The sequence below is a fragment of the Hyperolius riggenbachi genome, chromosome 8 (genome assembly GCF_040937935.1).
Source record: "Hyperolius riggenbachi isolate aHypRig1 chromosome 8, aHypRig1.pri, whole genome shotgun sequence".
In the NCBI taxonomy this organism is placed as follows: Eukaryota; Metazoa; Chordata; class Amphibia; order Anura; family Hyperoliidae; genus Hyperolius; species Hyperolius riggenbachi.
Window position 1 is genome coordinate 42,377,029 of NC_090653.1, and position 24,275 is coordinate 42,401,303.

General features: G+C 46.0%; 1 protein-coding gene across 7 annotated transcripts in view; it reads left to right on the forward strand.

Moving 5' to 3' along the window:
* Positions 1-24,275, forward strand: part of EGFL8 (EGF like domain multiple 8) — a 309,298-nt gene that overhangs the window by 270,375 nt on the left and 14,648 nt on the right. For 3 of the 7 annotated variants that reach the window (XM_068250299.1, XM_068250297.1, XM_068250300.1), the window contains exons 2-5: positions 8,445-8,500; positions 17,974-18,056; positions 20,170-20,298; positions 21,672-21,784. In XM_068250299.1, coding sequence (XP_068106400.1) covers positions 17,980-18,056; positions 20,170-20,298; positions 21,672-21,784 — 319 coding nt within the window. In that variant the 5' untranslated portion in view covers positions 8,445-8,500; positions 17,974-17,979. Of the gene's footprint in view, positions 1-8,444; positions 8,501-17,970; positions 18,057-20,169; positions 20,299-21,671; positions 21,785-24,275 lie in introns of all 7 variants that reach the window. The other 4 variants (XM_068250303.1, XM_068250302.1, XM_068250301.1 and 1 more) reach the window with 3 other exon arrangements.

The following is a 24,275-nucleotide window of genomic DNA, read 5'->3' on the forward strand; positions in this document are numbered from 1 at the left end:
TAAATTCATGCGTAATTACGAATGATAATACAAAATCAAATTAATTAGCAATTTGTAATTATGTATAGGCATAATTGCAAAAATGTACGCATAATTTTGCATAATCGTGATTAGCTGATTACGATCATCACTAGGTGTCCCAATTAGGAAAGGTAACCAGACGTCCACCTAAAGGCCATGTCTTCTTTTTTAATATGGTTTCCTCCATCCTCCAGGCATTCCAAAAATGTGTTAAAGAGACTCTGTAATAGAAAAAAGTTCCCCTGGGGGTACTAACCTCGGGAGAGGGAAGCCTCATGGTCCCAATGAGGCTTCCCCCTCCCCTGCAGCCGCAGGCAGTCCAGCTCTGGCTCCCCCGAAGTGTCCCACAATCCTGCCTCGACAAGCTTAACAATGCTTGGTATATTTACCTTCCCTGGCTCCAGTGGGTGGCGCTGTTGCGGCTCTCCGCACAGAGATAGGCGGAAATAGCCGGTCTCTGTCGGGTATGCTCTACTACGCAGGCGCAGGAGACTTGAGCCTGCACAGTAGAGCGGCCCAACAACGATCGGCTATTTCCACCTATCTCCGAGCGGAGAGCCGATACTGCGCCTGCGCTGGAGCCAGGAAGGTAAATATTTACATCCCTGCTGTTCGGAGGGGCACAGCAAGACCACCGTGGGACACAGGAGGACGAGGGAAGCCTCGATAGGATCTGCAGGCTTCCCCCACCCGAGGTGAGTACCCCTGTAACGGTTGGGTGCTGCAACTCAGACGTCTGATTATTAGGTGATCTGCAGCATCACCAATAATGCAGACACTATACCTGATTATGTGGTGATCTGCAGAATCACCAATAATACAAGTATAGCTGGCAAATATTCTGTGTGAGTAGTGTTTTGGTGCAACCGTAACTTTAATAGTTTTGCGAGACCTCACCAGAGGAGCTGGTAAGGTACTATCAGTACACTGACTGTATAGATTAGAACAGACCTTTACAGAGGGCTGGAAAAGGTACTAACAATGAGAGTACAGAAATAGTGTAACTAGTCCTTACCGGAGGAGCTGGCAAGGAACTGAGAACTACAAGTTTGCTATAACACAGACCTCTCCAGAGGGGCTGGAAAAGGTACTAACAAAGAATACAGAAATATACAGACTAGTCCTCACCAGAGGAGCTGGCAAGGTACTAGTAAAATAGGTGACTGTATGGACTTGATCAGACCTTTCCAGAGGAGCTTGAAAGGTGCTATCAGTCACCAACTGAGCAATGAGGAACCACCTCACCAGAGGAGCTGGTGAGTAAATAACACCTCACCAGTGGTGAGGGCCCACTGGTGAGTAGAGAGGTCAGACAGGCAAGGTTTGGCAACAGAGAGGTAAGTATCAGTACAGAATCGTGAGGCAGAAGAATAACGAGTAATCAGGCAGAGGTTCAGCAACTAGTCAGATAGGCAGAAGTACAGAAACGTTAAGGTCAGAGGTCTAGCCAGAATCATACACAGGTAATCAAAACAATGTAACAATAATCCTAGTCTTGGTGAAGTCCTTGGTTTCAACACCTGGAACTAGTCTAAGGTCTGAGCGCTAACGCAAAGTATTCACAACAGCAGACAGAGAATGAATGAAGACTGGAGGCTTAAGAAGCGGAGACACGCTCCCAGCCACTCCCACCTCGGAACCTGCAAATCCGAGCGGCGAGAGTCAGCAGTGACGTCAGCCGACCGGCAGGTCAGCTGACGCGCCTTCTGCCCGCATAAAGACAGAAACCCTATGAGCTGGAGATAACACCGTTCCCGGCGTACTAGATGCCAAGGGAACGGATAACACTTGAGAGCCAGGGAGAGAGGAGGCTGCAGACACCCCCTGCGAGTCAGCAGCCGCCAGGTCTATACTTGTTGCAACCCCCCCAGGGAAACTTTTTTAGTTACAGGTTTTCTTTAAAGCGGATCCGAGATGAAAAACTAACTATAACAAGTAACTTGTCTATATATCTTATCTAAAGTTTAGATAGTTTACAGAGCAAATCTAGCTGCATACAGCTTCAAAAGTTGATGATTATTTATTCCTGCGATACAATGAGGGCAGCCATGTTCTGTTTGTCACATTGTCACAGGCTAAGGGCTGGAGATGGTATCAGCTTGCCAAATTCAGTCCCCTCTCCTCCTCCCTCCCCCCCTCTCTCTGGCTAGTAACCTCCTCCTCCTCCTGCCCAGACTGAGCTCCCATAAGCCCTTGCTACAGTGCCAAGGCTCTCTGGAGAAGCTGTTGGCGAGGCTTGTTTAGTTTATAGGGAATTAGAGTATTAAAACAAAAAAGTATTTGGCTTGAGGAATGCCCTATAAACTATATGAAATGAACACAATTATGCAATGAGTAAAAGTTTATCTTGGATCCACTTTAAAATGTCCTGTTTTTACAAAATCACGAACAGAGTTGATCATTTTTGACTAATTATGCAGCAGAGTCCCCGTTATCTGGAACTCTGGCAACTGGAAGTCTCAACTAACTGGCATGCATGAGGGATAATGGGGACATTGTTTTTGGGGTGTTTGCAGGCTCTTAAATACTTACCAAGCCTCCAGCGACATCTGGCAGCCTTCCTTTTGCTCTTAGCATCTTCCGGCATCTGGCCACGCAAGTCCGACGATGCAGGTCAGGTGACACGCCGGCTTCTGTGCCGGGGGAAGCCGTAAAGCCACTAGGAGCAACCAAGCAGTGCCAGATTTACCATAAGGCACTGTAGGCACATGCTTATAGGCGCTTAATGAGGGAAAGGCGGCTCACTACCCTCCCTCCTTCCCGATGCAGAGTCCTGATGAGAGTTTAAGTGAGAGGTTAGTCACGCAGCTCTCGGCATTCCACTGACAGGATCTCCCTTCAGTCAGGAGCACCCTAGCTACTTAATACTTAGGTTCTTCTAGCTACCTAATAATTTGGGGCACGTCTTACTACTTAATATTGAGGGTACTTCAGGCTACCTTATACTTGGTGGCACTGGCACCTGAAGCTACCTATGACAGGCAAGGGACGTAAGGAGGAAGTGACAGCGGGGACAGCCAGCGCACTTGGGGTGCAGTTTGGCAGAGGTTTGTAGGTTCATGGAGGGCAAAATCTAAGGTGCCAGGACATCTGTGCCTATAGGCTACTGTGAGGTAAATCCAGGCCTGGCTGCAAGATACCACTGGAGGCTCGGTGAGTATTTGGGGGAAGGGGGGGAGGGAGGCTGGGTTGTGCTTTTTAGGCTGGTCTACACATACAGTGGGATGCGAAAGTTTGGGCAACGTTATTAAAGGGAAGTTTCAGGGACGTTAAAAAAAAAAAATCCGCATCCACTTACCTGGGGCTTCCTCCAGCCTGTGGCAGGCAGGAGGTGCCCTCGGTGCCGCTCCGCAGGCTTCCGGTGGCGCGCCCGACCTGGCCAGGCCGGCGGCCAGGTTGGGCTTCTTGTGCGCTCCAAAATGCGCCTCACGGCGGCGCGCTGACGTCAACGGACGTCCTCCAAGCTGTACTGCGCAGGCTCAGAACTACTGAGCCTGCGCAGCACAGCCCGGAGGACGTCCGATGACGTCAGCACACCGCCGTGAGGCGCATTTTGGAGTGCACAAGAAGCCTGACCTGGCCGCCGGCCTGGCCAGGTCGGATGAGCCACCGGAGAAGACCGGGAGCCTGCGGAGCGGCGCCGAGGGCACCTCCTGCCTGCCACGGCCTGGAGGAAGCCCCAGGTAAGTGGATGTGGATTTTCTTTTTTTTTTTTTAGCGTCCCTGAACCTTCCCTTTGATCGTCATGATTATTTTCCTGTATAAATCGTTGGTTGCTACGATAAAAAATGTCAGTTAAATATTTCATATAGGAGACACACACAGTGATATTTGAGAAGTGAAATGAAGTTTATTGGATTTACAGAAAGTGTGCAATAATTGTTGAAACAAAATTAGGCAGGTGCATAAATTTGGGCACCACAAAAAGAAATGAAATCAATATTTGGTAGATCCTCCTTTAGCAGAAATCACAGTCTCTAAAAGTTTCCTGTAGGTTCCATGTAGCATGGACAGCTCTCTTTGACTCACACCACAGATTTTCAGTTATATTCAGGTCTGGGGACTGATATGGCCATTCCAGAACATTGTACTTGTTCCTCTGCATGAATGCCTTAGTGGATTCTGAGCAGTGTTTTCGGGTCGTTGTCTTGTTGAAAGATCCAGCCCCAGTGCTTCTTCAGCTTTGTCACTGATTCCTGGACATTGGTCTACAGAATCTGCTGATACTGAGTGGAATCCATGCGTCCCTCTACTCTGACAAGATTCCCAGTCCCTGCACTGGCCACACAGCCCCACAGCATGATGGAACCACCACCATATTTTACTGTAGTTAGCAGGTGTTTTTCTTGAAATGCTGTGTTGTTTTTCCTCTATGCATAACACCCCTTGTTATGCCCAAATAACTCAATTTTAGTTTCAGCAGTCCACAGCACCTTATTCCAAAATAAAGCTGGCTTGTCCAAATGTGCTTTAGCGGCTCTGTTTGTGCTGTGGGCGGAGAAAAGTCTTCCACTGCATACAGCATCTCCTTGTGTAAAGTGTGCCAAATGGTTGAACGATGCACAGTGACTCCATCTGCAGCAAGATGATGTTGTAAGTCTTTGGTGCTGGTCTGTGGGTTGACTCTGACTGTTCTCGCCATTCGTCGCTTCTGTTTATCCAAGATTTTTCTTGGTCTGCCACTCTGAGCCTTAACTTAGCATTGCACAGGAGGTATCTCTCTAGCATTGCACAGGAGGTATCCCTAGCTTTGCACAGGAGGTATCCCTAGCTTTGCACAGGAGGTATCCCTAGCATTGCATAGGAGGTATAGCTAGCATTGCACAGGAGGTGTCTCCATACCTCCCAACTATTTGAGAGGAGAAAAAGGGACACTTAAGCCACGCCCCAGTTACAACCCTGGCCACGCCCCCACCACACCCATAGTCACGCATACCATAAAGATTTCATACGAAAAATATGTTGTTTTATGATTCAAACCACACTGGTCCTTTCTATCCTGATTAATTTTCCTTCATAGTAACATTTTAAAATTAGTATTATATCAATTTAAAGGATGGGAATAAAGTTTAGAGTCAATCAAACCCATTTTTAGTATAGAAATATATATATTTAGATAGAAAGAGGGACAAAGTCCTGAAAGAGGGACAAATGAGGAGGAAAGAGGGACAGAGGAACAGGGCTTCCAAAAAGGGACTGTCCCTCTGAAAGAGGGACAGTTGGGATCTATGGGTGTCTCTAGCATTGCACAGGAGGTATCTTAAGCATTGCACAGGAGGTATCTCTAGCATTGCACAGGAGGTATCTCTAGCATTGCACAAGGGGTATAGCTAGCATTGCACAGGAGGTATCTCTAGCATTGCACAGGAGGTATCTCTAGCATTGCACAAGGGGTATAGCTAGCATTGCACAGGAGGTATCTCTAGCATTGCACAGGAGGTATCTCTAGCATTGCACTGGAGGTATACCTAGCATTGCACAGGAGGTATCTCTAGCATTACACTGGAGGTATACCTAGCATTGCACTGGAGATATAACTAGCATTACACAGGAGGTATGTCTAGCATTGCACAGGAAGTATACCTGGCATTGCACAGGAGGTATCTCTAGCATTGCACAGGAGGTATCTCTAGCATTGCACAGGAGGTATGGCTAGCATTGCACAGGAGGTATCTCTAGCATTGCACAGGAGGTATCTCTAGCATTGCACAGGAGGTATCTCTAGCATTGCACAGGGGGTATGGCTAGCATTGCACAGGAGGTATCTCTAGCATTGCACAGGAGGTATCTCTTTGCACAGGAGGTATCTCTTTGCACAGGAGGTATCTCTAGCATTGCACAGGAGGTATCTCTAGCATTGCACAGGAGGTATGGCTAGCATTGCACAGGAGGTATCTCTAGCATTGCACAGGAGGTATATCTAGCATTGCACAGGAGGTATCTTTAGCATTGCACAGGAGGTATCTCTAGCATTGCACAGGAGGTATCTCTAGCATTGCACAGGAGGTATGGCTAGCATTGCACAGGAGGTATCTCTTTGCACAGGAGGTATCTCTTTGCACAGGAGGTATCTCTAGCATTGCACAGGAGGTATCTCTAGAATTGCACAGGAGGTATCTCTAGCATGGCACAGGAGGTGTATATCTAGCATGGCACAGGAGGTATCCCTAGCATTGCACAGGAGGTATCTCTTTGCACAGGAGGTATCTCTTTCTCTAGCATTGCACAGGAGGTATCTCTAACATTATACAGGAGGTATACCTAGCATTGCACTGGAGGTATAACTAGCATTACACAGGAGGTATCTGTAGCATTGCACAGGAGGTATCTGTAGCATTGCACAGGAGGTATCTGTAGCATTGCACATGAGGTATACGTAGCATTACACAGGAGGTATCTGTAGCATTGCACAGGAGGTATCTGTAGCATTGCACAGGAGGTATCTGTAGCATTGCACATGAGGTATACGTAGCATTGCACATGAGGTATACATGGCATTGCACAGGAGGTATCTCTAGCATTGCACAGGAGGTATCTCTAGCATTGCACAGGAGGTATCCTTAGGGCCCTTTCACACCAGAGGGATTTTTCGGCGTTTTAACGCCACGGCTGAAGTTGGCGTTTTACTAGGTAAAAGAAAGTCCATAGACTTTCATTTTACCTTTCACATCTAACTCGGCGTTTTGAAGCGTTGCGTTTCAACGCTCCCAGGAGCTTTTTCAGGGCTGTTAACAGCCAAAGTTGGCTGTTGGCGTTTCAATGATAGTCAATGGAAAACGCCAACTTCAGCGTTTTCATAGCCTTTTCAAAGCGTTTTACAGCTATCTTGTTTACTTATTTTTATAGAAGAAAAAAAAAAGGACGTTTTCATATGGGCTGTAAAACTCTTTCAAAAGGCTTTGAAAACGCTTTGAAAACGCTATGTATTGGCGTTAAGCAAAAGGCTGACTTTCAGCCTTTTCTACCGCAGCCTCTAGTGTGAAAGAGCCCTTAGCATTGCACAGAAGGTATCTCTTTGCACAGGAGGTATCTCTAGCATTGCACAGGAGGTATCTCTAACATTATACAGGAGGTATACCTAGCATTGCACGGGAGGTATCTCTAGTATTGCACAGGAGGTATCTGTAGCATTGCACAGGAGGTATATCTAGCATTGCACAGGAGGTATGGCTAGCATTACATAGGAGGTATCTCAAGCATTGCACAGCAGGTATCTCTAGCATTGCACAGGAGGTATCTCTCTAGCATTGCACAGGAGGTTTCTGTAGCATTGCACAGGAGGTATATCTAGCATTGCACAGGAGGTATCTCTCTAGCATTGCACAGGAGGTTTCTGTAGCATTGCACAGGAGGTATATCTAGCATTGCACAGGAGGTATGACTAGCATTGCACAGCAGGTATATCTAGCATTGCACAGGAGGTATCTCTCTAGCATTGCACAACATGTATACCTAGCACTGCACATGAGGTATGGCTAGCATTGCACAGGAGGTATATCTAGCATTGCACAGGAGGTATGACTAGCATTGCACAGCAGGTGTATCTAGCATTGCACAGGAGGTATCTCTAGCATTGCACAGGAGGTATCTCTCTAGCATTGCACAGCAGGTATACCTAGCATTGCACAGGAGGTATCTCTAGCATCGCACAGGAGGTATACCTGGCATTGCACAGGAGGTATGCGTAGCATTGCACAGGAGGTATCTCTAGCACTGCACAGCAGGTATACCTGGCATTGCACAGGAAATATGGCTAGCATTGCACAGGAGGTATATCTAGCATTGCACAGGAGGTATATCTAGCATTGCACAGGAGGTATAACTAGCATTGCACAGGAGGTATGGCTAGCATTGCACAGGAGGTATGGCTAGCATTGCACAGGAGGTATCTCTCTAGCACTGCACAGGAGGTATCCCTGGCATTGCACAGAAGGTATCTCTCTAGCATTGCACAGGAGGTATGGCTAGCATTGCACAGGAGGTATCTCTCTAGCACTGCACAGGAGGTATCCCTGGCATTGCACAGAAGGTATATCTCTAGCATTGCACAGGAGGTATCTCTAGCATCGCACAGGAGGTATACCTGGCATTGCACAGGAAGTATGCATAGCATTGCACAGGAGGTATCTCTAGCACTGCACAGCAGGTATACCTGGCATTGCACAGGAGGTATATCTAGCATTGCACAGGAGGTATGGCTAGCATTGCACAGGAGGTATGGCTAGCATTGCACAGGAGGTATCTCTCTAGCACTGCACAGGAGGTATCCCTAGCACTGCACAGGAGGTAGCCCATGCAGGCACAGTATCTGTGTTGAGGACATGTGTTAGCGTGTGGAATGGGAGGTTTGGCACAGTAATGCATTGTGGATTTGTATTAGGGGCGTGTGTTTCCTTCTCTCACAATCCCTCTCCTCTGTCCAGTGTCCAGTATGAGATTCTTCAGCCTGTGACTCCGAGGGACATTCAGAGCTGTCACAGTGAGTGTACATCTGCCCTGCGCTGTCCCTGTCTTCCTCTACCTGCCTGCCTGTCCTGCGCTGTCCCTGTCTTCCTCTACCTGCTTGCCTGTCCTGCGCTGTCCCTGTCTTCCTCTACCTGCCTGCCTGTCCTGCGCTGTCCCTGTCTTCCTCTACCTGCCTGCCTGTCCTGCGCTGTCCCTGTCTTCCTCTACCTGCCTGCCTGTCCTGTCCCTGTCTTCCTCTACCTGCCTGTCTGTCCTGCGCTGTCCCTGTCTTCCTCTACCTGCCTGTCTGTCCTGCGCTGTCCCTGTCTTCCTCTGCCTGTCTGTCCTGCGCTGTCCCTGTCTTCCTCTGCCTGCCTGCCTGTCCTGCGCTGTCCCTGTCTTCCTCTACCTGCCTGCCTGTCCTGCGCTGTCCCTGTCTTCCTCTACCTGCCTGCCTGTCCTGTCCCTGTCTTCCTCTACCTGCCTGTCTGTCCTGCGCTGTCCCTGTCTTCCTCTACCTGCCTGTCTGTCCTGCGCTGTCCCTGTCTTCCTCTGCCTGTCTGTCCTGCGCTGTCCCTGTCTTCCTCTGCCTGCCTGTCTGCACTGCACTGTCCCTGCGCTGTCCCTGTCTATCTCTACCTGCCTGTCTGCACTGTACTGTCTCTGCACTGTCCCTTTCTGCCTCTACCTGCCTGCCTTTGCTGTCCCTGTCTTCCTCTACCTGCCTGCCTTTGCTGTCCCTGTCTTCCACTACCTGCCTGCCTTTGCTTTCCCTGTCTTCCTCTACCTGCCTGCCTGTTCGGTCTGCTTATCCCCTCCATTCCCTGCATAGACGTTGTTACCTCTACAGCATAAGAATGTCTTATTATCCATGTTTCATGTCTGCATCCCACTGATCTACATTCCTCTATGAGATGTGAGCCAGACCAGCTGCTTGTGAGTCACTTTATAGGGCATATCCATCCACTCTATCCATCCACACTGTGGGCATCTGCAGCATATTTTCCAGAGGGGGCAACTTTTTTGTCTCTTGATCCACGAAAGAGATGCACGTGGTTCCTGCTGGTGTGTGACATAATCTGGCGAGTTATCTCATCTCTGCTCTGACTCATGAGTTATCTTTCCCAATCATGTTCTCATCTTATCTGTATAATATGGTACCTTTTTTCAGTGCCTAGGCCATTTATTGTGAGTACCCGGGTGAGGAAAAGCTATCTTAGAGGGGAATAAACTAAGATGCTTAACTTCTAATAAGACGTTTTGCGCATTGCTGAGTAAATCTTTTTGAAACTTTTACAAACATTTTGCCTCTTCTCATTTGAGCTGCTCAGAGCTGTTTTTTTTTTTTTTTTTTTTTTAGGGCTCTTTCACATCAGGGCTGATTTTGTGCGTTTTGACGCAACGGCCAAGGTAAAATGAAAGTCCATAGACTTACCTTACCTTTCACATCTAACACTGCGTTTTTTTGTACATTGCATTTTGATGCTCCCTGGAGCTTCTAATCGTCCGACGCTTGCGTTATAATGTAAATCAATGTAAACCGCAAGCTCCAAGAAGAGCATGCGTTTTTAAAACGTTTCAATGCACGCAGTTACAGTTGTAAATCAAAGAATGATAACATTACCTGCGTTTTCCTATGTGCTGTAACGGATTGAAAACGCACGATTGCATCCTTTCTTAGTGGAAACGGGCCCAAAGGATATTTCACTCATCCGTTTTCACCGTACCTGGGTTACTCTGTTGTCCTTCGGCAATGCACAACGCATTCGGCATAATCATCCCACAGACTGGTATGCGTCACGGGGCAGTGGATACTGCATTGGACACTCTGAAGCACAGCACGATCATCCAGCAGGCAACCTAGGCATGTGCTTGGGGCCTAGTCTGTGTCAAGGGGCTCACCTGCCACCTTCTCTGACCTCACTCCACTTCAGCTTACCAAAAAAGCCACAAGAGGGCCCCAAATCTACTACCTTGCCTAGAGCCCCATTAAATCTTAATCCATGCTCTTAAGTGGTATTGTGTATCCATTGCACTTAGATACACTACCAAGACTGCCTGTGTACGACAATGTGGAGTTCCCCTTTAAATGTCTAACGCACCATGGATGCTGCACAGGAGGTCTGCCTGCTTACAGCTGCGGCTCTCAATGTTGGCACCTCTCTGCATTCCTCTCATTTACATTATGATATCGGCCACAACAAATGGAGGGAGCCAGGAAAGCCACTGGGGAGATTTTACCAGCGAAGCCACTGAGAGATGTATTAATTAAACTCATGACAGAAATATACATTTTGGATGGAGTGATCTTTGCGAGAGGGATATGGAGGCTGCCATATTTATTTCCTTTAAACAATACCAGTTGCCTGGCTGTCCTGCTGATCACTTTGGCTGCAGCAGTGTCTGAATAACACCAGAAACAAGCATGCATGCAGCTTAACTTATCAGATCTGACAATAATGTCAGAAACACCTGATCTGCTGCATGCTTGTTCAGGGTCTATGGCTAAAAGTATTAGAGGCAGAGGATGAGCAGGATAGCCAGGCAACTGGTGTTGTTTAAAAGGAAATAGATATGGCAGCCTCCATATCACTCTCACCACGGGTTCACTTTAAAAGGAAATAAATATGTCAGCCTCCATATCTCACTTCAGGTTCCCTGAACACCTAAAGTGAGAGGCATATGGAAGCTGCCATATTTGTTTCCTTTTAAAGAATACCAACTGCCTGGCGTCCTGCTGATCCTCTGCCTCTAAGGGCTCACACACCATAAGGAATTTTCTGACCGCTTTTGGGCCATCTGAGCTTTCTGAGAGCTTTTTAAAAAATGATCCCATTGACTTACATTAAAATTGCGGTAAAATTGCAATTGCTGTAAAATTGCGTGATTTTTAAAAAGCTCTGAGGCCTGGAACCCACTACAAATCCCAAATCGCTATCACAATCTCTAGCATTTTCATTAGGGTTTTGTAAACATTTTCATGAGCGTTTTACGGCGATTTTGATAGCGATTTTAAAAAGTGTAAGCTTTTTGTCAGCGATTGTGATAGCGATTTGCGATTAGCAATTTTAATTCTGATTCTTCCTTTGAAATTATTATAATTTATTTTACAGTTTGCAGTCATTGGAAATCCCACACAAATGGCTATGTGTAGCGATTCATGAGCGATTTGCCAGTATTGAAAGCTCAGAAAAGCGCTAATGTGTCTGAGCCCTAATACTTTTAGCCACAGACCATGAACAAGCATATGCAGATCAGGTGCTCTGTCTAATGCTGGGAATACACTATGAGATTTATTTGGTCGATACATTGGCCGATCTTATTTTAACTCAATTTTCCAATCGATTTTTCTTATCAATTTCCATTCACTTCTATGAGAAATCTATCAGAAAAACGTACAAAAATAAGATCGGACCTGTCGGAAATTATCTATCGAACCATCTATCTGCTGAAAAATCGTATGGTGTATTCCCAGGTTAAAGGCTGACTGTATTTGCTGCATGCTTGTATCTGGTGTGTGATTCAGACACTACTGATCAGTAGGACAGCCAGGCAACTGGCATTGTTTAAAAGGACTTAAAGGATACCCGAAGTGACCTGTGACATGATGTGATAGACATATGTATGTACACTGCCTAGCCCACAAATAACTATGCTGTGTTCCTTTTTTTCGTTATCTGCCTGAAAGAGTTAAATATCAGGTATGTAAGTGTGACCCTCACTGATAAGAAATTCCAACTATAAAACACTTTCCTAGCAGAAAATGGCTTCTGAAAGCAGGAAAGAGATAAAAAAGGGAATTTCTTATCAGTGAAGGTCACACTGTAGTCACTTCCTGTCTGAGTCAGGACTGAGTCAGCCACTTACATACCTGATATTTAACTCTTTCAGGCAGAGTAAGATAAAAAGGAACACAGCATATTTATTTGTGTGCTAGGCAGTATACATATCCATATCTATCTCATCATGTCACATGTCACCTCAGGTATCCTTTAAATATAGCAGCCTCCATATCCCTCTAGCTTCAGGTATTTACATAGTAACATTTTCAGCATACCGCCTATGTTTTTTTTGTTACTGGTTTGGATGGTTTTCAGATGTAATCCCACACATGCTTATCTTCCGATGAGGCCTATATTTATCACACGTCTGTCCGTAGAGCGCCATTGTTTCCACGCCGCGGTGAACTCTTCTGGCTTTCCAAGCGCTAACATTGCACAGCACAGGAAATATAGGTTAGAGGAGGAAAAAGCTGCAGATAAGGAAGTTTTCATTTCCACTGAGTGAAGTTTTTGATCTTTTCCACAATCCCCCCCCCCCCCCCCCCCCCATCGAATGTTACTGACAGAATGTGAATGTTTGAAATTTCACAGCGGATATTCGGAGCCCCCCTCCCCTCCCCCCTCCCCTCTCCTTCCCCCCCAAATTTCTAAGTCATGCAAGAAAAAAGAAAAAGGACATCATACAAATGAAATAATATTGAAGAAAAACAAAAAACAACACAATATGGGTTATTGTTATTAATATCATTATTTAGTCTTTATATAGCGCCACCATCTTCCGCAGCACTTTACAGAGTATATTGTCTTACTATGGTTTACTATTCTTATGTCATAAAATAGTTCACAGACTGGAGCATCCAAAAACAACCAGCAATGACTTGCTCAAGTGAACCCGAGGTGAGAGTGGTATGGAGGCTGCCATATTTATTTCCTTTTAACAGTTGCCTGGCTGTCCTGCTGATCCTCTGCCTCCACTACTCTAGCCGTAGACCCTGAACAAGCATGCAGCAGATCAGGTGTTTCTGACATTATTGTCAGATCTGACGAGACTAGCTGCATGCTCGTTTCTGGTGTCGTACAATATTATTACTTTGTATTGACATATTTTGCAGTACTTTACAAAGTAATACAATTTTATGACATTAGACTATGACTATGGTAGGGATTGGACTGTGAGCTCCTCTGAGGTCAGTCAGTGACATGACTATGTACTCTGTAAAGTGCTGCAGGAGATGTCAGTGCTATAAAAATGCATAATAATAATATGGTAGGTTATTAGATTATAACTGTGGTAGAGATTAGATTGTGAGCTCCTCTGAGGACAGTCAGTGACATGACTGTGCACTCTGTAATGTGCTGTAGTAGATGTCAGTGCTCTATAATGACATAATAATAATATGGTAGGTTATTAGATCATAACTATGGTAGGATTAGATTGTGAGCTCCTCTGAGGACATTCAGTGACAGGACTATGTACACTGTAAAGTGCTGCAGAAAATGTCAGTGCTATATAAATACATAATAATAATATGGAAGGACATTACACTATGAGTATGGTAGGATTAGAGTGTAAGCTCTTCTGCGGACAGTCAGTGACATGGCTATGTACTCTGTAATGTGCTGCAGAAGATGTCAGTGCTATATAAATACTTAATAATAATATGGAAGGACATTACACTATGAGTATGGTAGGATTAGAGTGTAAGCTCTTCTGCGGACAGTCAGTGACATGACTATGTACTCTGTAAAGTGCTGCAGAAGATGTCAGTGCTATATAAATACATAATAATAATATGGAAGGACATTACACTATGAGTATGGTAGGATTTGATTGTTAGCTCCTCTGAGGACATTCAGTGACATGACTATGTACTCTGTAAAGTGCTGCAGAAGATGTCAGTGCTATATAAATACATAATAATAATATGACAGGACATTACACTATGAGTATGGTAGGATTAGAGTGTAAGCTCCTCTGCGGACAGTCAGTGACATGGCTATGTACTCTGTAAAGTGCTGCAGAAGATGTCAGTGCTATATAAATACATAATAATAATATGACAGGACATTACACTATGAGTATGGTAGGATTAGAGTGTAAGCTCCTCTGCGGACAGTCAGTGACATGACTATGTACTCTGTAAAGTGCTGCAGAAGATGTCAGTGCTATATAAATACATAATAATAATATGGGAGGACATTACACTATGAGTATGGTAGGATTAGAGTGTAAGCTCCTCTGCGGACAGTCAGTGACATGGCTATGTACTCTGTAAAGTGTAGCAGGAGATGTCAGTGTTAATTTGCAGCTATTTGCTTTCACAGCTTCGGGGCACCCAAATTTCTCTCTCTCAATTCGAGGCCTTGGGTGCCCATCATTGTCATTAATCGCGGCCTCGGGTGCCCAAATGTCCTGCGTTGCTGCTAATTGTGGCTTTTATCATTATAGCCTATCAATGGCCCTTTCTTCCATATCGCCGCTTGTGCCCAAGTTTCCTGTTACGGTTGTTATTTACTGTACTGTATAAAGTAATTTGCAGCAGTGCATAGTCTACTCCAGAGACCTCCGTGTAGAGAGGTGGAGTCGCACCCCCGTGTATAGCATGAAGTCACTTGTCACACACAGAGAGGAAGCTGATAACACGTAGGCCTACATGGCTCATACCAGAACAATACATCATTATACAGTATATCTATCACCCTCATGCTGTAATTCTATCTGTCTGAAAAAGAGGAGGGAGTCGATACGAGGGGATGCTGATAAGTTCCTTTCCCCAATAAGAAGAAAGCCAGAGTTATGACATACCTAATTATTCAACATATTTCCCCCTGGGACTGATGCACTTGTTACAGTGTAGTTGCTTTTCTAGACTGTTTAAGGCTGGTTTCACAGTGGGACGTTACAGGCGCACGTTAGAGCAGCCTGTAACGCACCCCACCGCACAGCAATGAAAAATCAATGGGCTGTTCACAGTGCCCACGTTGCGTTACTTAGTAACGCTGCACCATAAGACAACGTACTGCATGCAGTACTTTATAAGCGGCAGAGCCGCGTTAGACTGCTTGCACATGCTCAGTAACATTGGGGAGGAGCGGAGAGCGGCCAGGCACATGGCTAATTAATATTCACTGCACTCAGTGACGTGCAGTGTTTACTTCCTGGAGCGGCCGCTCTGTGCGGCGATTGGCCGGGCGGGACCACGTGATGCCGCATGCGTCCAAGAGTACGCATCATGGACGCCAGAGTGAGCTGCACAACGCGGCTCACTCTGACGTCCACAGCAGAGAGCACCAGGCGTTGCGTTAAGGGCAAGTTATGCGACCATAACGTCCCCTAAAACACAACATCCTGGTGTGAAACCAGCCTAAATGAAAGTCCTTTGATTGGGCCTCAAACCAGCTCTAAGCTGCATGATGTCAGAAATGTCCTCAAAAAGTTGGCCCTTTAGATGTATCTCCAAGTTCGGGGACAGAAAGTAGTCCTAAGAGTCCTGTTAAGATGAGTAGGAGGGATGGTGGACCAATTGGTGTTCAATTTGGCAGCCACAATTTTGGACATGTGCGCAGGTGCATTGTCCTGCAAAAAAAGGATTCCTTCATCCAACTTTCCACGGTGACTGTTTCTTGGTTTCGGCATCATAGATGTGGTGCCAGGTTTCTTCCTGAGTCGCTAAGCTAGGCAACTAGTCTTGTGCAGCTTTGGAGATTTCAACTCGTTCCTTCTTCTGATCACTGCTCAAACATTTCTGCACCCACATCGCCAAAAGCTTTGTGCATGTCTAGGATAGTGGTGATAACAAACCCAACGCGCTTCCGTGAAATGTCCCCTTTTTCTCCCAGGACCATTGTTCCTTGTTAATATGCTTTTTAGCACATGCTTTTTTATTTATTTTTTGTTTGTTTATTTTTTATCAACAATGGAGTCCATGTGAGCCTTCTTTCATTGAGCCCACTGTGACTTAATCGCAATGGATGGTGGGATCTCACACTGAAGGACCTTGACCTTGGAGTTTGGCTTGTATCTGTTTGGAAAGGTTTTTTTTTGCCTTTTTACCATCCTCACTATCCTTCTGCCCTAGTCCTCTTGGGACCCCATCCAGAGAGGCTGGCTATGTTTACTTGGTCCTTAGACTTCTTGACTTATAGCCTTTTTGTACCTTTCACATGCTTGTCTATAATTTTCTTCTTCCTGATCGCCTCAGACAACTCTCTCCTTTGCTTTATCTGGTCTATGTTCTGAGTGGCACACGTGTCAAATGCAGTCAGACTTCAGTCAAATATCTGATCTGCATGCTTGTTCAGGGTCTATGGCTAAAAGTTTTAGAGGCAGTGGATCAGCAGAACAGCCAGGCAATGTGCATTGTTTAAAAAGAAACATATGGCAGGAAACCTCCACCATATCAGTTGCCAGTTGTCTTTTAACCTCCCTGGCGGTAAGCCCGTGCTGGTGGGGTGGGGGGGATGCCGCAGCACAGCGGCTATCATGTAGCTAGCGCTAAGCTAGCTACGTGATTTAAAAAAAAAAGTACTGCGCTGCCCCCTGGCGGTTTTAATAGACCGCCAGGGAGGTTAAACAGGCTGAATTGGAGTCATGTGATGCTAATTAAAGAAAATATCTAGTCTGAAAAATAACTCCAATTATTTATGATCTTTTCTGGGGGTACCAGAAAATGTGTCCAGAAAACGTTATCTCTTTTCACACATGCTTTGCTTTACTATCTGATACAGTATATCAACAGTAGGAATGACTGAGAACAGTTTTGTGAGAAGCAAAACTGTCCCAGCATGTGAGCGAATAGGGGCCGTGGAAAAGAGGGTTAACTTACTTATGTTGCCACCTCTTACCAATGTGCTGCGCACCACTCTCCATCTTCCTGACACTTCTGCCCTCAAAGTTTAACTTCTGGTTGTGAAGGTGGAAGTGTCAAGAAGGTGGAGAGCAGCATGCAGCGCATTAGTGAGAGGCAGTGACAGAGGTAATGTAACCCTCTCACCTGCAGCCCACACCTGCTCACATGCTGATTCAGTTTTACAGCAGGCAAAACCAGTGTCGGACTAAGAGCTGGAAAAGCTGAGGAAATCCACTTGCTGGCCAAGCAGCAGTAAACAGATGTTGCTGCTCACAGTGAAGACTTGTTGCAAGTTTCTATTGGGAGTGATAACACAGGGTTACTGCTGCTTGGCCAGCAGGTGGATTTCCTCAGTTTTTCCGACACTGGGCAAAACTGATAAGATATATGAGACAAGGATTGCGTGGGATCCCCCGAGTGACAGTTCAGGGCCCAATGCTGTACAAGGCTGTCCTGCAGGCTATTAACATGCCTGTTGCTATGGAGAGGAGTGGGGGGACAATTGGCAGCACACAATGGAACAGCTTTCCTGTGGGGTCGGTGGGGGGAACAATGCAATTGGAGGCTGCTTGGTAGTCGGGGTTCGCTCAACATGTGCCATGCCGGATGTTTAGGTGAAGTCTGTGGGCTGCTGTACACATGGTAGATGCATAACAGTCAGATTCTCAGCCAAGGTGGTATCTATAGGCAGCCCTGACTGAGTATAATCTAGTATGTAGCTAAAGCCTGGGAGAGGGGACTGGAAGGCAAAATTGGAAAACAAAAAGGAACAAACACAGAGAAAGAGATGAAGTGGGAAATGTAAAAGATTAAAAATAATAGTAATACATTATAAAGAATGATGCTAGCAGTAACTGTGATATGTTTCCCAGCAGGAGAAGATGGTGTCCTCAGCCACGTCTGTGTGGGCGGCTCTGCTCCTGGCAGTGGGTCAGACGGCCCATGCACAGGGGTCCAGGTGAGTGAGCTATGACTGGCCACCGCTGTATAACACATTCTTTGGTACCGCAGGGGATCAGGGGCGTAGCAATTGGGGTTGCAGAGGTAGTGACCACATTCGGGCCCTCCCACAACTGCAGTATTAGCTCTCTACTGATCCTGTGCTCATAATAATCACTTCTATAAATACTTTGAATAGCAGTGATCATTAACAAACTGTCCCCCATCCCCTTCTTGCACCCCTGACACTGTAGTTGCCATTGGCAGATTTTGGTGCACCGTATCAATTGTTATGTATAGAGTGCTTGGGGGCCCTAATGTAAAACTTGCATCGGGGCCCACAGTTCCTTAGATAGCTACGCCACTGCAGGTGATGAAGGCTGCTGGTGATTTACATGCCTTGAAGTTCATGTAAAGGGATATTTAAGCTGGTGACAGTCAGACACCCAAAGCTGGAACTGCAATCTGGTTACATGGTGGGCAGCCCCTGTGAGTGCAGGGGAGCCCAGGCCCGGATTTACATCACAGGAGCCTATAGGCACAGAAGTCCTGGCAACCTAGACTTCACCCTCCATGGACCTACAAACCCGGCCAAACTGCACCACAAGTGTGCTGACTAGCTTAGCTTTACCCATCATAACTAGAGGTGTCCCTTAGCATTAGGTAGCCAGAGGAACCCTCCTTATTAAGTAGCTAGTAGTGTCCTTGACTGAAAGGAGATCTCATCAGTGGAATGTCGAGAGCAGGGTGAGTAACCTCTCATTTACACTCTGCTAAGGACTCTGCATAGGGAGGGAGGGAGGAAGGAGGGGCAGGGAAGGAGCCGCCTTTCCATCATCAAGCGCCTGTAGGCATGTGCCTACAGTGCCTTATGGTAACTCCAGCCCTGCAGAGCTGTAAGGAGGCCCCAAATACTACTACAATCCCTCTGATAATGGGGTCCGTCCTTCAGATCAGGTATTTTGTGGCTATACGTGTTGAGGGTGTGACGATTATGATGCCCACACTTGTTTTATGAGCCTTGCAAGACCCCAGGCTGTGAGGGCCACCAGGGGGAGGCAAGGGAAAGGGTGTGAGCATTGGTGGGGCCCCCCAGCTGTGAGGGCCACCAGGGGGAGGCAAGGGAAAGGGTGTGAGCATTGGTGGGGCCCCCAGGCTGTGAGGGCCACCAGGGAGAGGCAAGGGAAAGGGTGTGAGCATTGGAGGGGCCCCCCAGCTGTGAGGGCCACCAGGGGGAGGCAAGGGAAAGGGGTGTGAGCATTGGAGGGGCCCCCCAGCTGTGAGGGCCACCAGGGGGAGGCAAGGGAAAGGGTGTGAGCATTGGTGGGGCCCCCAGGCTGTGAGGGCCATCAGGGGGAGGCAAGGGAAAGGGTGTGAGCATTGGAGGGCCCCCCAGGCTGTGAGGGCCATCAGGGGGAGGCAAGGGAAATGGTGTGAGCATTGGTGGGGCCCCCAGGCTGTGAGAGCCACCAGGGGGAGGCAAGGGAAAGGGTGTGAGCATTGGTGGGGCCCCCAGGCTGTGAGGGCCACCAGGGGGAGGCAAGGGAAAGGATGTGAGCATTGGAGGGCCCAGCAATGTTTTGCTGGGGGAGCCCCATAATTTGTTGTTATGCCCCTGAAAACTGCATCAGTCTTTAAAAGCGGACAGCGTGGTGGTGTAGTGGTTCGCGCTATCGCCTTGCAGTGCTGGGTACCCAGTTCAAATCTGCACAGAACTTGTATGTTCTCCCCGTGTCTGTGTTGGTTTCCTCCGGGCACTCCGGCTTCCTCTCACGCCCCCAAAACATATATATAAGTTAATTAATATTCCCCCCTAAAATTGGCACTATATTACGATACACACATGTCACGATACATACATAGACATAGGACTATGGTAGAAACTAGATTGTGAGTCCCTCTGAGGGACAGTTAAGTGACAGGACAATATACTCTGTACAGCGCTGCGGAAGAAGTGACGCTATTTAAATCCTAAATAATAATAAGAATCAAAGCTAGCTAGCTGAAAATTCAATTTCAAACATATTTTTTATAACAATTACAAAACGGCCCGTGTAGCACAGTATATAGGCTATACCGTTATTGTAAAGAAAAGGATTAACTTCATTTGTGTGTTGTGTCCTATATTACAGCTCTTTCATTGGGGTCTGTTCGAGACAAGTGGAAAAAATTCCCGTTATTTATAATGAGACATTTATCCAGCCGGTGTACCAACCCTACCTGACCACATGCCGGGGTAATCGGGCCTGCAGCACTTACAGGTAACACTGAATAGCCATTAAACCCAGGAGGTTGTATTTTTCCAGTATGAGGGTGGACTGTTGCTTGAGACTAAGACTATTTTTATAGATGTGTAATTCCTAAATTTTGACCTGGACACAGGAGGGAAGGACAGATTTAGTGCTAGGCACTGTAGGCATGAGCCGAGAGGCACCAATGAGCTGAGAGCCAGGTGTCTCAGGTTTGCAAACCCATACTGACCATCCTGGAGCTGCGCTGATGTCACCGACCCTCAGACATAGAGAGCTGGATAGGTGGGGTGCCCATCCTGCTCTCCATGCTCCGCTGGCAGTGACCAGCCCAGCTCCATGCATGTAGCTATAAATCGTAAATACATAATAATAATAATATGGTAGGACATTAGACTATGACTATGGTAGGGATTAGATTGTGAGTTCCTCTGGGGACAGTCAGTGACATGTCTGTGTACTCTGTAAAGTGCTGCAGAAGATGTCAGTGTTATATATAAATACATAATAATAATAATAATATGGTACGATATTAGACTATAACTATGGTAGGATTAGATTGTGAGCTCCTCTGAGGACAGCTAGTGACATGACTATGTACTCTGTAATGTGCTGCAGAAGATGTCAGTGCTATGTAAATACACAATAATAATAATAATAATAATATGGTACGATATTAGACTATAACTATGGTAGGATTAGATTGTGAGCTCCTCTGAGGACAGCTAGTGACATGACTATGTACTCTGTAATGTGCTGCAGAAGTTGTCAGTGGCTCAGTGCTATGTAAATACATAATAATAATATGGTACGATATTAGACTATAACTATGATAGGATTCGATTGTGAGCTCCTCCGAGGACAGTAGGTGGCATGACTATATACTTTGTAAAGTGCTGCAGTAGATGTAAGTGCTATACAGTATAAATACATAATAATTAATAATATGATAGGACATTAGACTATGATTATGTTGGGGATTGGACTATGAGATCCTTTGAGGACAGTCAGTGGCATGACTCTGTACTCTGTAAAGTGCTGCAGAATATGTCAGTGCTATACAAATAAATATTAAAAAATATGGGAGTACATTAGACTTTGACTATGGTAGGATTAGACTGTGAGCTTTGAGGACAGTCAGTGACATGACTATGTACTCTGTAGTGTGCTGCAGAAGATATCAGTGCTATATAAATACATAATAATAATAATAATATGGTAGGACATTAGACTATGACTATGGTAGGATTAGACTGTGAGCTCTTAGGACAGTCAGTGACATGACTATGTACTCTGTAAAGTGCTGCAGAGAATATCGGCAATATATTCTGTAAATACTAAATGTCTCGCTATGAGTGACAAGGCTGCATTCTGGGCTGTTTCAGGACGGTGTACACAGTGTCAGTGCGGCAGATGAAGAGGGAGGTGGTACAAGTAAAGTCGGTTTGCTGCCCGGGGTGGAGGAAGAAGGACCCCGATGCTGAGTCCTGTGAAGAAGGTGAGAACACATTTATATTATGTTATTATTGTTGCTGTGGGTTATTTTAGGGATGGATTTATAAAGCCGCACTTGTGGCTTCCAGTGTAGACTGGATGAGAACTCAATATTAATTATCTGAATCAATTGGCCATATTTATGAAAGCATTTTGGATGACAGAAACGTGTGCATGAAATAAGGGTGCCCTTTTTCGCTAATAAAATTGTCGTTCAAATCTATTGATATTTTTGTTTTGAAAGTTTAAATAGTGTAAATTATTGAAATATATTAACAATATATTACTACAGCTTAACCTAACCCTACTCTCAAATAGAACCCTCCCCCCTCCGATGTCTAACCCTAAAACCCCCCTACAACTTAACCTAACCCTACTCTCACACAGAACCTTCCTGACACCTAACCGTAAACTCCCCCCCCCTCCTGACACCTAACCCTAAACCCCCCTTCCTGATACCTAACCCTAAACCCCCCCTACAACTAAACCTAACCCTACTCTCACACAGAACCCTCCCTTCCTGACACCTAACCCTAAACTCCCCCCTCCTGACGCCTAACCCTAAAACCCCCCTTCTTGACACCTAACCCTAAGTCCCCCAACTTGATGCCTAACCCTAAACCCCCCTTCTTGACGCCTAACCCTAACCCCCATTTCTTGATGACTAACCATGAACCCCCCCTTCCTGACACCTAACCCTAAAACCCCCCTTCCTGACACCTAGTCCTAAAACCCCCCCTTCTTGATGTTTTACCCTAAAACCTTCCTTCTTGACACCTAACCCTAACCCCCCCCCCCCCATCCTGATGCCTAACCCTAACCCCCCTTCTTGATGACTAACCCTAAACACCCACTTCTTGACACCTAACCTTGAAACCTCCCTTCCTGATGCCTAACCTTAAAACCCTCCATCCTGATGCCTAACCCTAAACCTCCCCTTTCTGACACCTGACCCTAAAACCCCCTCTTCCTAACTTTCTAATATTGAAAATACATTTTACAATAATAACTTTCAAAAATGAATGATTGATAAATACTAAACATTTAAAATGTCAAAAACAATAACGTTCTTATCTTTTAAAACAATAAAACATTTCAAAAACTATAACTTTATAAATTTAAAAACAAAAATTACTGCTCACCCAATTTTGCTTTGGGCAGCTTATAGCCGATATTTACATTAGCACCTATGGGGCGCCAGGAACATCCATTAGCTGCGGTTGCCAAATTTTCATGCACCGACAGAATCAGTGTTTGGAATCCCAAGTCTGCTGCTGCTGCCGGGGGCCAATACTTGCAACATTTTGTCAGCTTGACTTTATCTGCAGTAGTTCAGTAGCAGTCAAATAAGTTTGGATAGAAAGACATTTATTCATTAAGTTTAACTTCTAAATCTTTAGGTTTTCCAGTAGTAATTAGATGGGGTGGTGTGGACCATACCATTACAGAGCAGGGAGGTTCAAATTTCTAAAACTTGTGAGTTCTTCTGAACAACCTCCACTGTTATCTGTATTCTCAGCTTTGAGTGGAGTGTGGGTATTCCCTAATATTATATTTCAGGGATTTCCCATACTGAGATTGAGGTGTTCCCCTGATATTATGCTTTAGAGATCTCTCATTATGAGATGGAGGTGCCAGTACCAGGGATGGTGCTGCCATTGAGGCAAAGGGGGCAATTGCCCCAAGGCCCGAATGCCGGATCCCAGGTGGCCTCCCAGACTGCTCTCTGTGGCCCCGCATGTTCGGTAGCTCAGCTGCCTTGAAATATCACCTGTCCTGGTGGCGGGTCCGTCCCGATCTCCATCATCAGCCCCACTGCCTGCCTCTATGCCTCTGTGCAGGTTATTTACACATAACATGCTCCAAATGGAGAGATGCAGGCAATGGGGCTGAAGACGAAGATCAGGACAGAGCAGCCACAAGGACAGGTGAGATATTGCAAGGCGGCTGAACTACCGAGCAGTCGGGGAGGCCACCTGGGGGTTCCGGCGGCAGGGGGGCCCTGAAAGCTAACTTTGATTGGAGAGTAGGAGTCCCCCAAGTTACTTTTGCCCTGGGGCCCCTGTGTGGCTTAAACTGGTCCTTGCCAGTAAGTATTATTCTGTCGCCTGGTTAGTTGGGCGTAATGTAGGTCAGCTCACCCTGTGTCTGCTGAAATTCTGGGTGGGGTTAAATACTATTCCTTCTTGTTACCATACCATCATCCATCATTCTTGTTACCGCTATTTCCGACACCCAAATTACAGTGAAAGTTCCGCTGTGTGGCTAAAGCCGTAATTAACATTGCGGTCTATGGCAACGCCCAGGTCAGGTGTTGCCCCATAGACCATAAAGAATCTGCCGATGATTCAGATAACATATACTTAAATGAATGGGTGACTTCTCAGGTGCTCCAGAAGCAGTGTGGATGGGAGGGCTGGTAATGTTCATCTCTGATCCTCTTTTATATAAGTTATATTACTTTTGATGGACCTGACCTTTACAATTGTACTTTT